Source organism: Castanea sativa, chromosome 4, assembly GCF_040712315.1.
Source record: "Castanea sativa cultivar Marrone di Chiusa Pesio chromosome 4, ASM4071231v1".
Taxonomy (NCBI): domain Eukaryota; kingdom Viridiplantae; phylum Streptophyta; class Magnoliopsida; order Fagales; family Fagaceae; genus Castanea; species Castanea sativa.
Window position 1 is genome coordinate 32,256,939 of NC_134016.1, and position 24,945 is coordinate 32,281,883.

The window sequence follows — 24,945 nt, forward strand, 5'->3', positions numbered from 1 at the left end:
TATTGGCGTACAACAAAAGATGCTTAAACTTTTGGCAATAAACAAATCTTTTAACTAACTCCTAATTAAATCCAAATATATTGTTGTATTGATCAATGAAATCTAGACATCTTCTTTTCCAACTGCAATTAAACTCAATATATCCATGTGTTTGAATTTAATTGAAAAATCTAATGAAACATGAACAAAATTGACTAATTTCACCTGCAGATTGAGAGGGACAGTTTATGCTTAAAAATTAAAAAGCCATCCAATAAATAATTATAGACTATTGGATTGAGAACCCGTGCAACACTTTCATGGGTTGACATTGAAATTCAATGTTAGTCCTTTAGCAAAATATGTTTTTCCTTTTGGAAATAAATAAATCGTTTAATGTACTCATACTAGAGATGGATACAATTGTAATGCTTCGTCTCCTTCATCAAATGCAAAGCCAAACCATTTACAAACTGAGAGACCATCTATTATTTGATGTGCTTTATTTATAGAAGCCATTACCACATTCGTCCCTAGTGATTTTAAGACGTGGTTAACAAAAATTAATGCCTTGATTGTTTTGGCAAAAAAAGTTTTCTAGAAAAAATTCTGTCTATTTTGATGTTTGGTACAATGAAAGCATAAGTTACAACAAAGCACTTTTGTAATCAACTAAAAACAAGCTCAATTTAACAGAAAACATTTTCCAAACCTCAAATACTCAACAAACCATCACAATTGTACTGCACACTTAAAATTTTTCCTTTCTCATTTTCAAAGTGACGTCCAAACAAAGGAAAACTTGTATGTTTTCTACCCAAAAATAAATCCAAAAACGAAGCGTTTTTTTGAAAAAAAAAAATTTATCAAAACAAACGGAGTGTAAATATCACAAAAGGAAAACAAATATATACATAGGGCAAAACTTATGTACAATATATTAGGTTCTCCAATTAATTTCAAACACATATTGTATTGACCAATAAAACACAAATGATGTTTTATTATGCAATCAAAGTTAAATTCAATACATTCATGTCTTTAAGTTTAATTAAAAGATTTAATGAAACACAATTGCAAGGGGTGGAGTATCCATTAAAAATTTAAAAGGCACCCAATAAATTAGTACTAAATCTTGGATTGATATCCGATGCAAAACTTTTAAGGATAGGGGTTGAAAGTCAATCTCTCTTTTTTTAACATTTTACCTTTTTACTTTTTCCATTTTATTTTTTCACTCTCAAAATTTTTTTTTTTTTTTTTTTTAAATGTAGTGTAATTACACGGTGTGACCCAATCCTCTCTTTTTTTGAGGGAGAGTGTGACCCAATCCTCAAAAGTCAAAACCTCTCTATTTCAATAGTAAAAATTAAATAAACAAAAGAAAAATTAAATAAAATTGAAATTCACCTCCCAGCCCAAACCAAACAGGCTGAACAGGAAACATGTTTTAGTATTTATTCGAAATTACTTGACACTCGAAAACCAAATACCCAACAGCTATAAGCCTATAACACATCACCGCCCTGCTTCCTCGACTTCAAATTTGCTAATCCGAATCCAAATCCCACTCAAATTCCTTGAATTTTCAGGCAATTTTAATTAAAACATAGTCTCTCTTTTACAATTACAATATAATAATCCTTCTTAGAGTTTCTAAAATTATAAAAGAAGTTGCTAAAACGTACCACTTCTATTTGGAGAATTAAAGGTTGTGTTCTTGGAAGAGATCAAGTAATTGCAATTTTACTTGTTAACATGGTCCTTAAACCTGACCGTTCTAGGCCAGTTGGGCCAGTATTGAGGAACCAACACTTAAACCGGTCCGGTTGTTTGATTGGACTACTTATACAATTGACCTAATAAAATCTAGTAAGACCCAATGGATTTTTCACAAATCATGGAATTTTTTTTTTAAATAACATTAAATATTAAAAAATTTAGTTAGTTGTCACGTTTCAAAACAATGTTGAAAACTAGCATCTCGAGTGTCTAAAACTCGAGTTTCAAGATAAAACTCGAGTTTTTAAGTCTCGATTTGTAAGTGGTGGTAGCTGATGTGGAATAGAAATCTACGTGGAACCACGTTGAAATCGAGTTTCTGAAACTCGATTTGCTTTAGGTTGAAATCGAGTTTCAAAAACTCGATTTGTCATCATTTTCGCTTCACCCTCCAAACTCCAGAACACTTTCACACCTAAACATACAAACCCCAACCTGAGACAAGCGCAAACATCAGAAAACCAATCGGCAGAGACAAGTGCAGACATCAGAAAACCCATCGGCAAACCCACATCGGCAAACCCATCGGCAGAGACAACGCATCTTAGATCTGTTCTTCCTCTGTTCTTCGTCGTCTGTCTCCTCTGTTCTTCGTCGTCTATTCTTCCTCTTCGTCGTCAGATTGTTGGTTCTTCTTCAGGCCTGTTCTTCGTCGTCTTCAGTTTTGTTGTTGGTCAAGTACAAAATCGTTTTGCTTTTTAGAACTCGAGTCTCAGAGACTCGAGATCTATGTGGCATTTTCTGTCCACCTCATCCAACACAAACTCGCAAAGCGAGTCTTTGAGACTTGAGTTTCAATATAGATCTTGAGTTTTTAAAACTCGAGATGCTAGTTTCCAGTTTCTTTTCCATCATATGTTAACTTATCATATATTTTCCCCTCACACTGCTACTCTGAAAATATCCCCCAAAGCATGAAACCCGGACAAGTTGTTGTGGCCCATCTAGTTTTCTAGTTTTGAATAAAATTACCTTCATGGATTCATTACAATTTTGCTGTCTGAATTTAGAGCTTAATGAAAACAAGAGATTTTATAATAAGGTTGATGCTTGACTTTTCAACAAAGATATATTTTCCAGTTTTGGTTCAAATTGTAATTCATGAGATTAGAGCAACGTGTGAGATATACAATATGCGTTAAATACAACTTTAGAGTTTGAGATATACTTTTATACCTAGAATTTTAAGAAATATAATGTAATAAGACATATTTAGCAAAGACGTGATTACAATTTTATGACATCCTTTTATTTTATAATTACTTTCTAGTTTTGTTACTTGTGAAACCTTGAGTTTGAGTTTGTATTATACTAGGTGACTTGTTCATTAAACTTAATTTTAATTAGTAATTTATGCATGCCTTTTTTCATATTTATTTAATGATTTATTAAACTTTTTTTATATTTATTTTATTTTCATTTAACCATACGGTTCGATCGGTAACCAACTAGTATGAACCAGTGACCCAATACCCAGCACTTATACTAAGTCCAATTTGAATTTAATAATTATCTTACGGAATCCAAAATTTTCTCAAATTCCAATTGTAAAAAAATAATAATAATAATAAAATAAACAAAAAAAAATATATATATATATATATATAATATAAGTTGACCTCTAGCATCAAGATTCCAAGGCATCGATCATCAAACAAAATAAAGACAGTGGCTTTGAAAAAATTTCAAGGGTTCCAAACAGAAAGAGGCTAATAATCAAGTTTCATATTCCTAATCCTAAGGCAAAAACAGAAACGACCAAGGTGCCTTTGAAGAATAATCACCAAGATTCCAAACTCATCACCAAAACCTCTGGTTACTGCGAGAGGTTTAGGAAACAGTTGACACTTGATAAGAGCATTCACAACAGTGGAGCTAAATAGCTATATTGCTATTTTAGCTCCACTCAAACCACAAAATCCCATACACAGCAGTGGAGGCAAAGCTAAAAAAAAATACTATTTTATTCGGCTTTGATTAAAAAACACATATCTGAAGCTCATCCTCGCTTCATTTCATTTCACAGACTCCCTCTTTCATTTCACGCTCTCTCCTCGCTTCAGTCACTCCGGAAACCAAACCTCATCCATTTCAGTCTCTCCTTCTCTGAAGCTCACCGCCCTCTCTGAAGCTCACCGCCACCGCCGCCGACACCGTCTTCTCTCTTCAGTCACTCCGGAAGTCTCTCCATTTCAGTCTCTCCTTCACTTTCTCTTCACAGTCGCTCTCTGAAGCTCGCCGCCGACCCACGCCGACGCCGTCTCAACTCTCTCAAGCTCACCGCCGATCAACCTCAGCCCACGCCGTCGAAGCTCTCAACTCTCTCAAGCTCGCCGCCGCCGGCCCTTACCTTCTTCAACGTCACCGTTCCACCGCCGATCAACTGAGACCCACGCCGATCAACCCTCTCGGCCTCAAACCCACGCCGATCAGCCCTCTCAGCTCACCGCCCAGGTCGGCCCTACTGTTCACTTCGAGGTCAGTTGAATTCTCCACCTACTTGCTTAAGCTTTTGGGTTGGATGCTCTAACAAAAAAAGAAGGAATGGGGGTAAGTGGAGACACCTAACGTTGTCTTAGTTTGTTGGAATGCACGAAGCCCATTTTTCTCATCTTGGCATGCTTTTCGAGAATTCTTCACATGTACATTAATTTTTTGCATTACAAATTATGCCATGACAGATTTTGATTTATGAGAAGTGACCCCCTTTACTTTTTCTTTTTTTCCCACGAAATTTGGATTCTTGGAAGGAATCACAAATATAGTACCGAGGTATTGCTTGTGCTACACAAACTTGTTGTAATGAGTTGTTATTCAGTCAAGTACTCAAATGGATATATGAAACAATCGCCGCATATTTGTTTGCGGCTTTTGTGAATTGGCAAAACGAATTTGTATGGGACGGGAATGTATTTGGGAATTTTACGTGTGCGGTGGTAATTTTACGTGTGTATGGAATTTTTCGTGTGTACATATTCAAGTCGAGTTGAACATTTGTGAATTGGCGAACGTAATTGTATTGGACGGTATGTTGGGAATTTTACGTGTGCGGGGTAATTTTATGTGTTAATGGAATTTTTACGTGGGGTACAGAATGTATTGGACTGAATTTTCTGTGTGTGCGAATGGATTGGAATTTTTCGTTTGCAGGAATTTATGGATTTTATATTGATTTCATAACCATGATATTACTAAAAAAAGAACCAAAATGAAGTTTGTAAAAAGAACCGCATGGAATTTTGTGTGTATGGAATTTTCTCTGTACAATGTTGTTCAAAATTCTGGATTATTTTCTTTTCTGTTTGCAAGTAATAATGGTCTCTCAATATGGTACAATGGATTTTTCCCTCTTTTCGTTTTGCATTTGTGTTGAAATTGCTATATGTATGTGTGTGTATGTGTGTGTTGGATATCATATCTCCATGGATGGAAGTTATGATGGTGGTGTTTATTAAGCAATGTTAAAGGTGGGATTTTGTTGGTTGAGACCAGATTGCAATACCCTTTTGCTGGTCAGAGAAAATCATCAAGTGGATTTAACTAATATATGCAATTGATTTCTTAATATATGCAATTGATTTCTTAATCTAAATAATGAAATATGATAGATATCATTGATTGCATGTATTTGATGTGAGAGGCATGTGTCATGCAATTGACTAATTGATTGCATGTTTCATTTATCAATCTATTTTTTTCCCTGTTGATGGAAATAGCGGGTATTTGATCAAAATTCAGGTATCAGTAATTGACTAATTGCATGTTTTTGATATGGACAACTAAGTCTTGATCTTTGGTCTGAGAATCATATGTCAATCTATATTTTTACTATGGATAACAATGACGTGCTATTTTATCCTATCCTCTGTTTCTTTATTTTTATTTTTTTTCATTACCATGATTTCGATTGGAAAATTTTTGTGTGAAAGGAACTTTACATTTTTTTTTTTTGTCTAATTTTATGTAGTCACGTAGAGACATGGAGTCATGTAGGGACCTACCATATTACACGAGTATCATGAATGGGGATATAGAAATTGACTCACAAATTTTAGGAACATCTCAAAATACTCCTGTGTCAGTTTCTGATTCTCCACCTGAAATTGAGAATGCCTCTTCTACAAAAGGAAAACGAGGCACTAACTTTAGTGTAGAGGAAGATCAACTCTTAGTGTCAGCATGGCTTAATACTAGTGTTGATCCCGTAAGCAGTAATGAACAAACACAAGCTACATTTCGTCAAAAAGTTTGGGAATACTTCACGCAGTACAATAAATCCGGTAACACATGTACTATTACCTCCTTGTTAAGTCGTTGGGGATTAATCAGTGAAAGGACAAATAAGTTTGCAGGGTGCATGGCTAAAGTTAACGCACTTCATAAAAGTGGTATAACCGAACAAGATCAGGTATAAATTATATTGCATTAGTGTTAATATACACATTTATCAATAGTTTGAAGATTCTAATCATGTTATATATTTTTTTTTTTTAGATTATCAATGCGAAGGCTTTGTTTTTGGAGATACACCAAAAACCCTTTCTTCTTGAGCATTGTTGGCTCATGTTAAAGGACCAGCCAAAGTTTGCCAATCTTAATGGAAGATCAAGAGCATCCGTGCCTCTAACTCCAGAGTCAACATCTATTGGCGAAGGGGGCGAAGGGGATTGTGGGTCCGGACTTGGTGACGGTTGCAATCTTGAGAGGCCAATTGGTAAGAAGGCCGAAAAAGCCAACCGAAGGAACAAAGCCACCGGAAAAGATGTAGGGGAATATTTGATTAAGAAAATGAAATTTATTGAGGATGCAACTCGATTGGAAGAGGAAAAAATGGTTATTGAGAGGGAAAAACTTACAATTGAGAAGGAAAGAAGTGAAGAAAAACTTAAGATTGAGAAGGAAAAAGCCATGATTGAGAAGAAAAAATTTGAGATGCAATATATGTTAGAGGAGGAGAGAATCATGATGAAAGATACAAGTGGCTTGACCGGAGCACAAAAAGCTTTTTATGAACAACTCCAAGAGGAAATCATGGCAAAACGAAGTTCACGTAATTAATGGGTTTGATTGTATTTTGGATGTAGCTTAGGCCTTTATGTATTTTGTAGTGGCTTATGTAAGCCTTTAAGTATTTTGGTTGTATGCCTTTAAGTATTTTGGTAGTAAACTTTTAAACTTATGGTATTTTGGTAGTATTTTGTAGTGCCTTAAAATTTATAGTAATTTGGTAGTAAACTTTTAAATTTATTGTTTATCTTGTTTTGCTTTGATATAAATGAGAGCAAGTTGTTGTTTTGCTGAGTTGTTGTTGTTGCTGCTGATGCTTTGATAGAAATTAGAGCAAGTTAAATTTAAAGTATTTTATAGTATTTTGGTTATATTCAATTTGTTGTGGCTTATGCGTAAATTTGTTATATTCAATATGTCACTTGACTTTTTAATCTTGGATCTATAGTAATAATTGTTTTTCAATTGTCTTGAAGGTTGCATCCATGAATCGCTCTTTGTTGTACAAGTTGCTTCTTGATGACTCAGATGAGGATGAGATAATTGAAGAACATGTTATGGAAACATCACAACCTAAACGTCGTCGCTTTATTCGACGTAATCATTTGGCAGGCCATGAGAGGCTTTTTCTTGATTACGTTGCTCCCACGCCAATATATCCACCGGCTTTATTTCATAGGAGATTTCGGATGAAGCGTTCTCTTTTTCTTCGTATTCAATCTAAGGTAGAAGCTCATGACTCTTACTTTGTCCAAAAAAGAAATAGTGCCAACAAACTTGGTTTATCTTCATTACAAAAGATAACTGTTGCACTTAAAATGCTTGCGTATGGAGTATCAAGGGATTTGGTAGATGAATATGTGCGGATTGGAGAAACTACTGCATTAGATAGTTTGAAAAAATTTGTTACTGCGGTAATTGATGTTTTCTCTGAGGAATACTTGAGAAAACCAAACAATGAAGACATTGCTAGACTGTTAGCTCATGGCAAACGCCGAGGTTTTCCAGGTATGTTAGGGTCAATTGATTGCATGCATTGGAAGTGGAAAAATTGTCCATCTGCATGGAAAGGTCAATATTGTGGTCATATTCGTGAGCCTACTATCATTTTGGAAGCAGTAGCATCACATGATCTTTGGATATGGCATGCATTTTTTGGGTTACCTGGGGCAAATAATGATATTAATGTGTTAGAGCGGTCTCATGTATTTAATGAACTTGCTGAAGGACGTGGTCCTGCAGTACGTTACTCAATCAATGGTCATGACTACACAATGTGATATTACCTTACTGATGGCATATATCCAAAGTGGGCAACATTTGTGAAAACAATCCCATCTCCACAAGGACCTAAGCGAAAATTATTTGCAGCAAACCAAGAGGCGTATAGAAAGGATGTTGAGCGTGCATTTGGAGTGCTTCAAGCACATTTCGCAATTGTCCGTGGACCTGCATGCTTTTTCCATCTTGAAACACTCCAAAAGATCATGAAAGCGTGTATAATTCTCCATAACATGATTGTTGAAGATGAACGGGATGATAATGAAGTGGTAAATTTGGATTATGAACAAATTGATGGAGTGGACAATCCTCTTATGCAAGTGTTACATGAACAAAATGATGAATTTCTGTCATGCATTGAGAGGTATGGACGCATTAGAGACCGAGACATTCATTTTCAACTCCAAAAGGACCTTGTTGAACATTTATGGCAATTGCATGGCGAGTCGTAGGAACTTGTGCGAGTGTGTGAGTTTTATTGTAATTTAGTTTGAGTTATGTATGTGAGTAATCTATGGACTATATTGTTCCAGCTATAATATGTGTTTTATTTTATATGTTTTATTATAAAGTTCCTCTATTTCATAATTTAGTTTGAGTTTTGTATATATATAATTTGGAGTTAAAATAAAATATTATTGTTACGTTATCATGATGATTGAGAAATTGTTTTAGTAAAAAAAAAAAATGTATAAGTATAATTTGGGCGGTGGTGGAAGGGTCGGTGGCGGCGGCAGCCGCGGTGGTGGAAGAATCGGTGTTGGTGGTAGTGGTGGCGGTGGCTGTGGCGGTAGCGACTGCGGTGGCGGTGGTAGCCGCGGTGGCGGTGGCAGCCGCGGTGGTGGAAGAATCGGTGTTGGTGGTAGTGGTGGCGGTGGCTGCGGCGGTAGCGACTGCGGTGGCGGTGGCAGTTGCGGTGGTGGAAGAATCGGCGGCGGTAGCGGCGGCGGTGGCGGCAGCGGTAGCGGTGGCAGTAGCGATTGCAGTGGCGGTGGAAGAGTCGATGGTAGTTGTTGCGGGTAGTTGTGATGGTTGTTTATTGTAATGAATATATTATTTTATTGTAGTGGATATATTATTTTATTGTGATGTTTATATTATTTTATTGTGTTAAAAGCTAAAATAGATCCACTGCTGCAGCATGTTTTGTAAAGTGAATAGGTAAAATAGATAAAGTAACTTTTGGTGGAGCTAAAAAGCTAAATTTTTAGCTCCACTGCTGTGGATGCTCTAAAGGCCTTTTCTAGAGTTTCTTTTGAAACTGACAGGATGATCATGCGATGTTTGACCCAAGTTGACTCAATTCAAAAATCAACGTTTAATTCATTATCCACTTATTTCCCATGCGACTAGGGTCCCCAAAAAAAATTAAGCAAACAAACAAACAAATGAAAAAAAAAATAGTCCATTTTTCACTTTCAAACTCAGCCCCAATATTTTTTTTGGATATATTTGACTTTTTACCTTTTTAGTTTTTTTTTTTCTTCTAATTTTTACTTTTTGCTTTAATTTAATTTGACTATCACATTTAAGTAATTTCACTTGTGGGCATAGCTATTAAAACCCAACCTAGCCCAACCGGTTGGACCTGTTACTTGGTGAAGCGATACCTAAGCCAATTCGGTTGTTTGATCGGATAACTTATGAAATTGGCATGTTAAAAGTAAAATACAACGGTTTTTTTGCAATTCATCCAATCAGGACAGGTTGCTATGACCCATCCGATTTTGTAGTTTTGAATAAAATTACCTTTTGGGGTTCATTGCAATATTGTTGTTTGACTTTAGAGCTTGATGAAAACAAGATAGTTCTTATGAGGTTGATACTTGACTTTTCAACAGAGATATAGCTTCAACTTTCTAATCATATTGTAATTCATGAGATTAGAGTAATGTTTGAGATATACAATATGCATTAAGCGTAAATTTGGAGTTTGAAATATACTTTTATTCATAGAATTTTAAGAAATATAATATAATAAGATTTATTTAACAAAGTCTTGGCTACAATATTCTTTTATTTTATACTTTCTACTGTTGTTACTTGTGAAACTTTGAGTTTGTATTATATTAGGTGACTTGTATTTTAGACTTAATTTTAATTAGTAATTAAGACATGTCATTTTTTTCATATTTATTTTTATGATTTATCAAAATTATTTTAATATTTATTTTAGTTTCATTTAACTATGTTGCTTGATCGATACCTAATAGTTAAACCAATAACCCAACATTTATTCCTACCCAGGTTTAATAATAGATCCAAAATCTTTCTATTTTAAATAGTAAAAAAAAAAAGTAGAAAATAAATATAAATTTAAAAACCAAGCCCCAAACACTAAACAGTTTAGTATATTCCTCTCTCTTTTGTTTTTTTGAGAAACAACAGTTTAGTATATTCCGTAAGCACTAATTAGTAATTAGTTGTGACTTGCTAAAACTCAAAACCAAACAGCTTACAGCCCAACGGCTAGTAGAACCCAAATTTAATCACCGCCTATCTCCAAAATCCGATTCCGATTCCAACTCGGAACTCCAACTCCTTGAGGGTCACGGAAACAACAACACAAGCAGCTTTAAATACATATAAGAGTTGCAACAACGCTGTACTTCAATTTAGAGAGAGCAAGGCTTATTTGATTGTGTTTTAATTTGGAAGAGGAAGAAGGTAGCAGTGATCATCAACAATCTCACTACACGTTGTGACAATGACAACAGAGACTGAGGTTCTCAAGTTTCGGCTTCCCAAGCCTGTAACGGATGTGGGTATGGCTTTTCTTGATCATCAAGATTCCAAGGTACCCATCATCAACGACAGTGAAGGTGGTGGCTTTGAAAAGGATTCTGGGGTTCCAAACAGAAAGAGGCTGATAATCAAGATTCGTAGTCCAAATCCTAAGGCAAAAACAGAAAAGACCACGGTGCCTCTGAAGAACAATCATCAAGATTCCAAACCCATCACCAAAACCTCTGGTTACCGTGAGAGGGTTAGGAAACAGTTGCAAGAGGCCTTTTCTAGAGTTTCCTCTGAAACTGATGAGAGCATATCACCAGCAATAGACCCAGTTCAAGTGGCTGTTTCAGTAGAGTCTGCTATGTTTGAAAGGATTGGGTGGTCTAATCCCATCAAGAAGGCTAATTATCAATCCATCTTGTTCAATCTCAAAGACCCAAAGAACCCAGATTTAAGGAGAAAGGTGCTTCTTGGAGAGATCAAGCCCGAGACTCTTGTAATCATGAGTGCAGAGGAGATGGCCAGTCACAAGAGGCAGAGTGAGAACATTCAGATACAGTTGAAAAGCCTGAAAAGATGTTTGCATGATGCTGATGAGGAAGAAAAGGCCACCACTGACATGTTCCAGTGCAGCCGGTGTCGCGAGCGCAAGTGTACCTATTACCAGATGCAGACCCGGAGTGCCGATGAACCCATGACAACTTATGTCACTTGTTGCAAATGCGGCAAACGTTGGAAGGTCTAACCAGAGCCAGTAGCTTGAATTAATTGATTGTTAAGAGCACTACGGCTACTGTTGGAAGAAATTATTAGTCTAGGAATAGGAATTACTTCCATTTTTTGTCCACATTAATGATTCTTGATGTAACTACATTTATAGTTTTACATGTTAAGATTCTGTGTCTCATATGTAAAGTTTTCTTATCATCTTCTGTTATGGTGTTCTAATTAAATTGTTTGATTCTTTTTTTTTTTTTCTGGTTGATTAGTAGCACATGTTTTATGTGCTTTAGAAATTAACATGTTTCCTGTCTGAGTAATATTTGCTAAAAGCACTTTGTTTTAGAATTCAATTTCTTTTTGTACTTTTTTATAATTTACGGTTTTTTTTTTTTTTTTGAGCAAGTGACAGTTCTTCAGCCATGGATATCTAAAAAAGTGAGCAAATATACATTAATTGTAAATAATAAATTTTACAATTTGTTTACTACATACCATATTGGCTATGCAGATAAATTATTAACAAGCAGTAAAAAAGTTTTTTTCTAGAATTGTTAGACGTGCGGCAGAAGCTAGAATCAAGTAATGCAAAAGCTCCATTAAAGTCTATAATGACTCGTTCTATAAGATCAAGTATAGTCCACAATGATTCCCTATATATGAATTCTCATTAAATTTTAATGATAATCAGTTTCAAATAGTTAGATTTTTTTTTTTTTTTTGGTTAAAAGTTTCTTGCACATTTTGTATGTGCATTGTTTGCCGAGAGCAATTCCTTTTAGTGAGAATTCTTTAGGCCTGATGTATAAAATTGTGAGCAACCGATCCATACATTGAGTGGCTGTGAATTTGTGCTGGCACAGAATCATTGGTGCCTTTTTTAGCTATATTTTTACATCATAGTTATTAAGAATTCTGTTTTTTATTCAATGATGCTAGCTTCTACAAGCCCTCTTATGGAAACAAACAAACGGTATCTGATATATGGCCAAGTGAATGAGTTTGTATTACGTTTAATATAAAGAATTCAGTATTCATCTATATATGAGCTCTTAGTAGAGTCCCCAACCCTCTGAAAATGCCTCATATGGCAGCTCTAGCTCCCCCAAAGCAAGTTTGGTTTGACTCTGAGTGTATGCCCTCCCTTTGTTATTTGCAACTATCCATTGACAATCCCATCAAAATCCATTAATATCAAACAACAACAAAGAGGAAAAAAATTAGGTCCAACTGGTTTTTCTTGTTAATAACTCAATATATTTAAGTTCTTTTTTTTATTAAATTTTGTTTAATTTAAGTTTTTTAATGACCCCCTTAGAAAAAATTTCTAAAGCCACTACTCATATCGGGACGTACATCGAAATGTTAATGCACATAAAATTCGAACATATTGAGTAAAGATGAGCATAAAATCATAAGCATAGCTATTAAGTCTTAGGTATTAGATTTAATGGGTCATACCTTGTCATTCCAACCAACATAGGGGTGATCGGGTTATTAGGCTCAGTTTAAAGGTCTGCTTATTACTCAACCCGATCATTTTGAATTAGGACCTCTCTTGCCTATGGACAACTAAGCTCTCAATCATAGCCAACCGCTACTCATTCTCAAGTGAGCAGTCAGATTTTGGTCAAGTAACAAGCATGATTTTCAGACCAGGATTGTTCCAATAATCGATAAAGGGAGAGGCTAGTATGACCATTGGATTCATCACTTCATGGATCGAGCATCGTGATCGACATAATTCTTCTTAAGTGGGCTTTGTGATCCATAAAATTATTCATTACTTTTATGAATTGGGCTTTACAGCCAATAAGTTTTATTAGATGAATTTGGCTCATGATAATTCTTCATTGCTCTATAATCTGGGCTTTACGGCCCATAACCATAAGTTTCATTAAAAAATGGGGCTCATGATTCATTTCCTCTCTCTTCATGGATTGAATTCATGACCCATGTTCTTTCCCCTTTATGTGATTAGGTTGGACTTGTGACTCATGTTTTTATCCTTTTTACAAGTTAGGTCACATCTAAAAGCTTTTTATTTATACAAAATGGGCAAATATTAAGGCAAAACTTAAGCACGTGGTCTTTTATACCGAACAATCATTGACTTAGCGAAACTTTGAAGCCCACATTATGAATGGGGTAAGATGAGTGGGATTTGGATTTAAAGTTTAAAAAATAAAAAACAAAAACCCTCTCAATCCCCACTCATTTCATTTCTTGCCTCCAAAATTAGCAGTCACTGACTCACTATGGCCTTTATCCTTTTAAACACTTATAAAACACTTTTACTTTAGTTTAAACTTGAAATTCATTAATGTGTCCTCATTTAATAACACCATTATCAACAAGTAGACATGGAACTGAGCACCCTACTGCAAATTAATAATACAAAACAACTATTTTTTTTATACTTTATTTAGCCTATCTTAATGTATTAGAGAAAATGAGGAAGAAAAAAAAACCTCCTCTAACTGTTCATATTCCATTCATTTCTTGTATAAAGTCCCTGACATAGTGTTGGTATATTGAGTTTTTGACTATTATGCAAGAAATGCATGAGTGATTATTAGGGTTCAATGTTACTTATGCATTTAATGCCTTTCTAAGCTCATTATTTTTTCTTTTCTTATTAGATACTAGAATAAGTCCAAAATTATCAAGTGGGGATAAAAATGAGGAGAGGTAGAAAAGTGGAGGGATAAAATACTCTTTTGTTTGGTTGAGTAAAAAAGTGAGAGGATAGATAATGTAATTTGTATAAATTTATTCACATACCCCTATTACATAAAATAAAAACATTTTTTTATAGTTTATCTCTATTATTTTCTCCAAATTGAGCGGATTGATTTTTGGAGGGCCTCATGAGAAAACACCTAGGACCCACCAAAATCTCCCTCCACTTTTCCCCTCCAACCAAGCAACCAAAAAAAGTGTTTTCTCTCCTATTGTCTCCTTTATTCGCCCCAAAATCACTCCAACTAAACACACTCTTAGTGATTTCAATCTAGGGGTGGGGTGATTATGCGATGTTTGGCCCAAGTTGACTCAATTCAAAGTTCAAGGTTTACTTCATTAACCACTTATTTTCCTTGCAACTAGGGTCCAATAAAAAAATCAAATAAACAAACAAAAGAACAAAAAAATCCATTTGTCATTTTCAAACTCAGCCCCAAGATCTTTTTTTTTTTTTTGGTTAATATACTTGTTTTTTTACATTTTTAATTTTTTTTTTCCTCATTTTTACTTTTTGCTTTAATTTTTTTTATTTGACCATCACATCTAAGTGTAATTGTAATTTCCCTTGTGGGCATAGTTATTAAAACCCAACCTGGCCCAATCGATTGGACCTATAACTTGGTGAAGCAATACCTAAGTTGATCCAATTGTTTGATCAGATAACTTATGAAATTGGCCTGTTAAAAGTAAAATTCAATTGTTTTTCACAACTTATGCAATCAAAATAGGTTGTTGCGACCCATTTGGTTTTGTAGTTTTGAATAAAATTACATTTTTGGGTTCATTGCAATATTGTTCTCCAAATTTAGAGCTTAATGAAAATAGGAGAGTTCTTATGAGGTTGATGCTTGACTTTTCAACAAAGATTAGCTTCAACTTTCTAATTGGATTGTAATTCATGAGATTAGAGTAACGTTTGAGATATACAATTTGCATTGAGCGTAAATTTGGAGTTCGAGATATACTTTTATTCATAGAATTTTAAGAAATATAATATAATAAGATTTATTTAGCAAAGCCTTGACTACAATATTCTTTTATTTTATACTTTCTACTGTTGTTACTTGTGAAACTTTGTTTGTCAAAAAAAAAAATACTTGTGAAACTTTGAGTTTGTATTATATTAGGTTACTTGTATTTTATACTTAATTTTAATTAGTAATTAAGGCATGTCATTTTTTTCATATTTATTTTTATGATTTATCAAAATTATTTTCATATTTATTTTAGTTCCATTTAACCATGCTATTTGATCAATACCTAATAGTTGAACTAGTAACCCAACACTTATTCCTATCCGGGTTTAATAATTATGTGGGATCCAAAATTTTCCTATTTTAAATAGTAAAAAAAAAAGTAGAAAATAAATAATTAAATAAATAAAATATAAATTGACCAAACCAAACCGGCAAACTCCAAAACAATAAACAGTTTAGTATATTACGGAATCACTAATTAGTAATTACCTGTGACTTGCTAAAACTCAAAACCAAACAGCTTACAGCCCAACGGCTAGTGGAACCCAAATTTCATCACCGCCTTTCTCCAAAATCCGATTCCGAATCCAACTCGGAACTCCAACTCCTAGAGGGTCACGGAAACAACAACACAAGCAGCCTTAAATACATATGTTCTGAAATTATAACAGTTGCTACAACGTTGTTTACTTCAATTTGGAGAGAGCAAGGCTTATTTGATTGTGTTTTAATTTGGAAGAGGAAGAATATAGCAGTGATCATCAACAATCTCACTACACGTTGTGACAATGACAACAGAGACTGAGGTTCTCAGGTTTCGGCTTCCCAGGCCTGTAACAGATGTGGGTATGGCGTTTCTTGATCATCAAGATTCCAAGGTACCCATCATCAACGACAGTGAAGGTGGTGGCTTTGAAAAGGATTCTGGGGTTCCAAACAGAAAGAGGCTAATAATCAAGATTCGTATTCCAAATCCTAAGGCAAAAACAGAAAAGACCACGGTGCCTCTGAAGAACAATCATCAAGATTCCAAACCCATCACCAAAACCTCTGGTTACCGTGAGAGGGTTAGGAAACAGTTGCAAGAGGCCTTTTCTAGAGTTTCTTCTGAAACTGATGAGAGCATATCACCAGCAATAGACCCAGTTCAAGTGGCTGTTTCAGTAGAGTCTGCTATGTTTGAAAGGATTGGGTGGTCTAATCCCATCAAGAAGGCTAATTATCAATCCATCTTGTTCAATCTAAAAGACCCAAAGAACCCAGATTTGAGGAGGAAGGTGCTTCTTGGAGAGATCAAGCCCGAGACTCTTGTAACCATGAGTGCAGAGGAGATGGCCAGTCACAAGAGGCAGAGTGAGAACATTCAGATACAATTGAAAAGCTTGAAAAGATGTATGCATGATGCTGATGAGGAAGAAAAGGCCACCACTGACATGTTCCAGTGCAGCCGGTGTCACGAGCGCAAGTGTACCTATTACCAGATGCAGACCCGGAGTGCCGATGAACCCATGACAACTTATGTCACTTGTTGCAAATGCAGCAAACGTTGGAAGGTCTAACCAGGTCCAGTAGCTTGGATTAATTGATTGTCAGGAGCACTACGGCTACTGTTGGAAGAAATTATTAGTCTAGGAATAGGAATTACTTCCATTTTTTGTAGATATTAATGATTCTTGATGTAACTACGTTTTCAGTATTATATGTTAAGATTGTGTCTCAAACACAAAGTTTTCTTATCATATGTTTGATAGATTGTGTCTCAAACACAAAGTTTTCTTATCATATGTTTGATTCTCTCTCTCTCTCTCTCTCTCTCTCTCTCTCTCTCTCTCTCTCTCTTTTCCTGGTTGATTAGTTTCTCTTAGAATTTCATAGGCCCAACACTATGATTTGTTATATTATAAAATCAGTAGCACCTTTTGTATGTGCTTTAGAAATTAATATGTTTCCTGTCTGAGTAATTTTTGGTAAAAGCACATTGTTTTAGAATTCAATTTCAGTTTCTTTTTTTAAGTTACAGTTTTTCTTTTTCTTTTTTTTTTCAAGTGACAGTTCTTCAGCCATGGATATCTAAAGAAGTGGACAAATATACATTAATTGCAAATAATTAGTTTAAAAAAAATTTCCTCTAGAATTGTTAGACGCGTGGCAGAGCTAGAATCAAGTAATGCAAAAGCTCCATTATGGTCTATAATGACTCGTTCTATAAGATCAAGTATAGTCACAGTGATTATATATGAATTCTCATTAAATTTTAATGATAATCATTTATATTAAGTTTCAAATAGTTAGATTTTTTTTTTTGGGGTACAAGTTTCTCACACAGTGCATTGTTTGCCGAGAGCAATTCCTTTAAGTGAGAGTCCTTTAGCCCTGGATATATAAGATTGTGAGCAACCGATCCATACATTGAGCGGCTGCGAATATGTGCTGGCATAGGATCTCTGGTACCTTTTTTAGCTATATTTTTACATCATGGTTATTAAGATTTCTGTGTTGTATTCAATGATGCAGCGCTAGCGGCTTCTACAAGCCCTCTAATGGAAACAAACAAATGGTATCTGATATATGGCCAAGTGAATGAATTTTATTATCAAAAAAAAAAGCACAATGACACAGCAGCATATATCCCAGCAAAACTGTACAAGCCAGTCACAGCAGATGTACTTATAACCAGGTCAGTAGGATAAACTATAGTCGCCAAGAACACCATGCACTAGCAGCCAACAGGTTAATTACCAACCTCTTATTCTGTTATGATATACCAAGCAACAAGTCTTATTGTCTATAAAACATTAGTAATACAAGAAAATATTTTAAAGAGTTCAAGCTGCGGCTTCATTAGCAGAAGAAACCTTTCTGAGGACATAAATAGGATCTCCAACTTTAATGATCTTTCCTTTCCCTTCAGTAAAAGAGTCCTTCCAGACTAAATTCTGACCAAAGTAGACCTGCAGAACCATTTAGCACGCTATTAATGAATAATTTGGATGGAGAGAATAAAATTGTTAGGAGTCAGGGATACAAGATTGACCTTTCCCCGCTGTTTTTGAGTTGGACGCAAGACATTATCTGAGCGGAATTTTTTAAGAGTTTCATTTGGCTCAGGACCTGCAATCCCAGACTCTTGATTGATTGTAGGGACCTAAAAAACATAGAAGTGTCTTTTTAAACATTGGAAGATCAACACAGTCAAGCAACTGAAATTCACAGCTCCAAGTTGTGATTTAAAAGGTTCAGTGTATGAGAAGCCCATTGTGGTAGTCATGGAAGCTAATATAACATCAGGACCCAAAGATAAACAAGTCCCCACTAGGACATCAACATGGAACATATAATATTAGGGTGGTTAGGTTTTAGTACATTTAGTAATTTGCATAGGGCAAAACTTAGATATAATATTTAGGTGGTGTTGCTTAAGTTCTCCTCTTAAAATTCAGTCATATAGCTGTACTTAACTAAAAATACACTTCCATCTCACGAGAAAAAAGCCGCATGGCTGAATTTTAAAATGGGAATTTAAGGAACAGCACTTAAGTACTATACTTAAGTTTTGTCCATTTGCATAAAACTTAGGAGATTATTAAAACGGAAAAACGAAATGTAAAAACTCTAGTAGAATCAAATGATTTAGGTCAATTAGGGTGCTGATGATATCCAACATAGATCTACTAGTGATATCATCACCAATAAACATGTTCAACCTGTTTAGCTTTAGGGCCTGAGAATTCACTCATGCTTTTTCTTCGAGCTCACTGCAAGTTGCAGCCATTCTTTTAAATCTTATGTTCAACAGTTCATCTTACCAAGTGGCTGATAACATTTTTCATTTCAAGCTAAGTCCACCATAAAGTGAAGATAATTGCACATCAAACTGGAAATTTTTTTTTTTTTTTTTTTAAAAGAAGATTTTTTTAACACAAAGCACAAGAAACACTAATATTTTAATGAAAAATAACTTGAATATCATTAGATAGGCAGAAAATGACAAGATGTAGCTCTTTACCTTACAGCGGGAGCATAGCTTGACACCCTGAAATGTGAATTTGTTTATCTTGAACTCTGTCCATAAGTCTTCAGCAAATGATTCACAACCATCAACCAGGATGCTGAGAAATGAAAGTAAAAATTTCAAAGATAGAACCAGTGTTTATGATATGAACTTATTAACCTTTGGGTCTAAAGCAGTCAATAGTATTGGACAACAGTAAACGGTGAAGAGTATTGGATGCTTTAAACAAAATAAAGAGATATGATAAAAGCAGATACTTGGGTCTAAAACGGTTGACTGGTATGGGTTCCCTGAGAAGCTTATTTAGTGCATCCATTGATCCCTGCAAAAGATATGTTGAGAGCCACCTTCAAAATTCTATGTAATAGCAAGAAAAACTTCGATTTCATTTCTCAACTTGACCCACCTGAGATAACAGCATGTATGGATACATGTCAGAGAACAATGTACTGTGTCCAGGAGCATACCCAGGTTCCACAGGCCTAGTTTCTGAGGCTGCATTTCAAAAAAATGGAATCCATAATTTAACAGAGAAGTATATATATATATATATATATGTGTGTGTGTGTGTGTGTGTGTGTGTGTGTGTGTATATATATATATATAAAGAAGGAATAAGTCCACACTCTTTGAAGGATTAGAAATGGTCTACGGAGGCTGCCATGGCAAGAGGGGGAATGCAAAACATAGAAGTCTATTAATGAGTGTGCGTTTGTGTGTGTGTGTGTGTATGAGCGTGTGAGAGAGAGAGAGTGATACAATCTACAATGCAAAGTTGTACCAAACCATATGGGGTTGACACATATCACTTATCAGAACCAAATGCAGCCAAATCATTATCAATTATTTTGAGTTTGGAAATTTGACAATATACATAATGACATGTATTATGATGAGTTTACCCTTTTCTCTCTTCTTGCTGATGGTATGTATGTATTTGTCTTCTCTAGGGAATGTGTGTGTATTACGATGCCAATGCACAGGCTTGCCCATGCCCATTCATCATTCAATTCAAAGAATTTTTATTTTCCAATAACACCCCTATCCAAAGTAATTTTTGCTTTTATTGGTATCCCTAATCAATGGATGCAGTGTCCTACACTCCTAGTCTTTTAAGATGCAAAAATATGAACGCTACCAGTATTAAAACGAACTAGCCAGCTGGGCTTCCCCAAATAATTTGAAAACCATTGTGACGCTTCATCTCCTTCATCCAATGCAGAGCCAGACCATTCCCAGACTGAGACACCATCCGTTGTTCGACATGGTTTACTTAGAGAAACCTTTAGCACATTCATCCCAGGTGCCTTTAGGACTGTAATGACAAACTTGGTTAACAAGTTGAAAAAGTAAAAACATATATGAATAAATAAATAAACTTACTAGTTACCTTTGGTAATGGTATGAAAGGGAACTTAGTCAGATAAGACTTTTATCTCAAAAAAAAAAATTTAGGAGAAAATTCACTGTTCCTGGTCTATTAAAAGGCTGAAGTTGCCTTCAACAAATCCAGAATACTAATACCTTCTAATGCTGGCCATTAAAATCACAACTTCATAACCAAGCTCATCATACCAACTGACACACGTCATGTAAATCATGCAAATTTTTATGCCTTTTACTAACATTTCATTATATGTAACGCAAATGACCATAGGTTATGGGAGCTTAATTACAGATGGATACATAGCATCAGTGAGAAAAGCTATTTAAGGTATTAGACTTTATTTTAACACATGAGAAAGAACCATTAAGGATTATCTTTGCATAATATTATACTAACACAAGCAATATGATCATCTAGAGCAAAAACAAAACAATTAAGATTTCATTTTGAAGTAAGCTAATAAACTTTATAAACAATCTTTCCCAAAGGGGGAAAGATCTATAAACAGAGAAACATGCATAATCTAACAGTTAAGTAAACTCTCTGTTGTGAAAAAACATTACGTGGCTTAACTATGGTATAAGATGAGGCAACCATCATATCTGAAAGAATTTTTCTAACAGATAATACAGTAAAAAAAAAAAGGGTATATATGTGTGTGTGTGTGTGTGTGTGTGTGTGTGTGTGTGAATAGATAGACAAAGAATTTACCCATATATGAGCTATTAGTAGGTTCCCAACCCTCTGAAAATGCCTCATTTGGCAGCTCTACCTCAACTAAAGCAAGCTTTGGTTCAACTCTTTGAGTATATGCCCTCCCTTTATTATTTACAACTAACCATTGACGATCCCATCGACATCCTGTAATATCAAGCACCAACAAAGAAGAAAAATAAATCAGGTCCAACTGGCTATTTTTACGCTGACTACTCCAGGTGTTTCCTGTTGCTTAACTTGAAAACTTGAAAGTTTAACAATATATTCAGGAAACTTCTCATTATATGTTAATTATTTTAAAATGATAAGATGTACAAATAGCAGGGTAGTTAGTGTTGACTACGAATTTAAGTACTCAAAGTAATGCTCAATAACAACTAATTGGGGTAGGCTAACATTATATAGAGAAGAACACCATCAACTTTCAGTGTTCTTATGATCAAACTCAGCTATTTATATTCTACAGACATGCTTAGAATATGAAACTCAATATGAAAAAGTTTTGAAATTTAGATCTTTGGGAATCCTATCTTTTTGCATCTATGCCCTTTATAATGGCTTTGTGGCTACAGACTCTGGTTGCCAACTACAGCTTGCCAGATTCAGATTCAGCATGGTTCTTGAGCAAAGTAGAAGACAAATTTAGTTAGAAAAATTAGGCCTTCTTTGATTGGTGATGTAGCAGCTGTCTTCTAGTTGGACACATGTAGGTTAGTCAAGCCTAAGCTTGCTCGTCAACTTAACTGCTTGTGCCAACCAACATGAATTTGTCCAAACTTGAGAATACTTGATCAAAACAGAAAACTCGAGAACCATTACTATGAGTCTATGACCATGAATCACCTCAGTTGACTGCTCAAAATTCTAACTAAAAAAATTCGATGTGGCTTTTGGTCTTGTATAGTTTTCAAGGTTGAAATTGAAGATAAAATCTGGCTAGTTTATATGGTGACGAGCTCAAACAAGCTAGCTAGCAAGCCAGTCTCAAATTGTTTATGATAAAATCAATCATTTTTAAGAAGCAGCCTACATCATTCATTGTGAAAAAAGCCAATATATTTTCCAATAATTCTGAATTGCTTTCAAGATAGATATATAAGATAAAGCAATTATATTGTTGCCCAAGTTGCAATCTTTTTTTTTTTTTTTGAGAGAGAAATACCTTGGATACTTTGAAAATTAGGGTAAAATTCAAGGGATTAAATTGAATTTTAGCCAAAACATAATGATGATTTTGGGAACTGAGAATAGAAAATTATTGAAATTTAGTGATAAAGAAATGATAGGTAGTAGATAATGTTGGGAAATATGTAATATGTTTTTGTTATGAATTACTCACAATAATTTTTAATTTAGCTTATTATTTGCCATTATCCAAGGTATTTCTCTTCTTAAAAAAAAAAATTGCAAGGGATTAAATTTTACCTCAGGTGTAATAAAAACATATAACATAAACATTTTACCTTAATTACACCTTAGGGACTAATTTGACAGTTGAAATAAAAGTGAAGTGAGGGAGTAGACTGAACATGAAAAACAAAGCAAGTCATCAACCTCACATTTCAAAATTGTACAGATGATTAATAAAAAAGTTTATAAATTATAGCTAACAACCAAGTTCAAAGACTAGATGATACTTTCTTCCCCTCTCAACTTGAAAAACTTAACCAAGAAACTGATTAGAGTACTACAGAATATATTGTTCAGAGTTAAGAATAATTCAAGAAAACAAATAGTAGAACAATCAAATGGGCAGAAAAAACAACAGTGAAAGAACAGGAAATAGAAAAAATTTAAATGGGTGTCAAATGATTAATCAAAAGTTCACACATTTATCATTCAATTTCAAAGACTAGACCATACTCTGTCTCCTCTCAACATGGAAACCTTAACCCAGAAACCGATTGGAGTGGCACACAGTATATATTGTTCAGAGTCAGAGTAATTCATGAAAACAGAGAGAACAATAATAATAAAATGGGTCAAACAAACAATAATGGAAAAAAAAAAATGAAATTATATTTATATATTCACAACTTTATCACTCAATTTAAAAGACTAGACCATACTCTGTTTCCCCTCAACATGGAAAACTTAACCCAGAATCGATTAGGGTGACACACAGTATATATTGTTCAGAGATAGAGTGATTCATGAGAGAGAACAATCAAAAAATGGGTCCAACAAACAATAATGGAAAAAAAAAATTTATATATAAAAGTTTACAAATTTATCACTCAATTTCAAAGACTAGACTATACTCTGTCTCTTCTGAACATGGAAAACTTAACCCAGAAACCGATTAGTGTGGCACACAGTGAGAATAATTCATGAAAACAGAGAGAACAATCAAAAAATGGGTCAAACAAACAATAATGAAAGAACAAGAAATGGAATTATATATATGTAAATGAAGAATTGAGTCCTATTGGTTTTACCAGTAGGAGTGATGGGTGCTTGAGAAACTGAAATTCCACGACATGACTTTATTGGGTATATGAAAATTGAAGAGATTCTGGCTGTGGGTTTTGAGGACAATGCCTGTGCCATTGTCTCTCTGACTCTCTGTGTGCGCTTTGTGTGTTTTGCTAATGATATATAGCAAGTTTTTTACGTAATAAATAGAAGCTGAAATCCAGACCAATTTACAGACTAACAAACAAACAAAATAAAACAGAACATTTTAAAGTTGAGTAATGAGTGACAAAGGACACAGGATACTATCATAAAACCTAAGATTCTCCCACCGAAAAAAAAAAACCTTTATATGTGTGACAACTGACGGCAAGGAAGAACTATTTTATTTGAAAAAGATGAATCCGTATACCTAAACTTCTAACAATTATTTAACATATAAATATCTATTTGTCATAACAGGTTCTTAGAATCTACTTGCCAAAAGTAAAAAATAATATCCACTTGTTAAAAACTTTTAAAATAATGATGAATATTATTATCTTTTAACAATAATTAATTGAGTTTTGCTAAGACATTATCATAATATTTAAATTTTCACAACTAATAATTTCATATACTACAATTGAAGGTTTTATCAAATACCTGTAATTATCTATAATGGAGAATTTGTTTATTATTTTACATTTTATGGGTCTAACTACAATATTTAACTTACTTAGTTTTTTAGCAAATATCCTTTTAAGTAAGAAAAAAAAAACATAAAAAAAAGACATGTATTATTGAAGTAACCATTAGATAAAGTTATAGGTCTAGAAGATTTAAATCTACTAAATCAAGGTTATTTGAGTAACAAATAAGACACCTTATATCACTATTTGAACTTTCCAAGCACAACTACCACATAAAACTCAAAATACATAAAGAAAATTTTTGAGAAATTAAAATTTAGTAGGGGTATTTTAGACATTACACAATGAAATATTCTAAAAATCATAATATTTTGTTATGATTAAATAGAGAGAATAATAGTAGAAGTAATTTGCTCGATTTTAAAGTTTAAAGGGGAATGATACTACCCCAAACATAAACAAACCTTATATATATGTGTGTGTGTGTGTTTATTTTGGTTGCAAAACTGTTTTTTTTTTTTTTTATACCTTAAATAGTGCATAAAAATACGAACAAAA

The 24,945-nt window shown here is 34.2% G+C and overlaps 3 protein-coding genes and 1 pseudogene across 3 annotated transcripts; 3 read left to right on the plus strand and 1 right to left on the minus strand.

Annotated features, from left to right (window-relative positions):
• The first annotated feature begins 5,740 nt into the window (after nucleotides 1–5,740).
• On the plus strand, nucleotides 5,741–8,501 carry LOC142632728 (uncharacterized; annotated as a pseudogene).
• Nucleotides 8,502–10,756: 2,255 nt separating this feature from the next.
• On the plus strand, nucleotides 10,757–11,527 carry LOC142632729 (transcription elongation factor TFIIS-like). The gene has a single exon (XM_075807079.1). The coding sequence runs from the start codon at nucleotides 10,757–10,759 to the stop codon at nucleotides 11,525–11,527; it is 771 nt and encodes a 256-aa protein (XP_075663194.1).
• A 4,485-nt stretch (nucleotides 11,528–16,012) lies between these two features.
• LOC142632730 (transcription elongation factor TFIIS-like) lies at nucleotides 16,013–16,783 on the plus strand. Its single transcript, XM_075807080.1, has one exon. The coding sequence runs from the start codon at nucleotides 16,013–16,015 to the stop codon at nucleotides 16,781–16,783; it is 771 nt and encodes a 256-aa protein (XP_075663195.1).
• A 1,067-nt stretch (nucleotides 16,784–17,850) lies between these two features.
• LOC142631663 (uncharacterized) lies at nucleotides 17,851–24,175 on the minus strand. Its single transcript, XM_075805894.1, has 8 exons — nucleotides 23,779–24,175; nucleotides 21,335–21,484; nucleotides 20,375–20,551; nucleotides 19,643–19,731; nucleotides 19,494–19,558; nucleotides 19,231–19,333; nucleotides 18,259–18,369; nucleotides 17,851–18,175 (listed from the first exon to the last, which is right to left on the minus strand). The coding sequence occupies exons 1-8, from the start codon at nucleotides 23,888–23,890 to the stop codon at nucleotides 18,050–18,052; spliced, it is 933 nt and encodes a 310-aa protein (XP_075662009.1). The 5' UTR covers nucleotides 23,891–24,175; the 3' UTR covers nucleotides 17,851–18,049.
• Nucleotides 24,176–24,945: the final 770 nt, after the last annotated feature.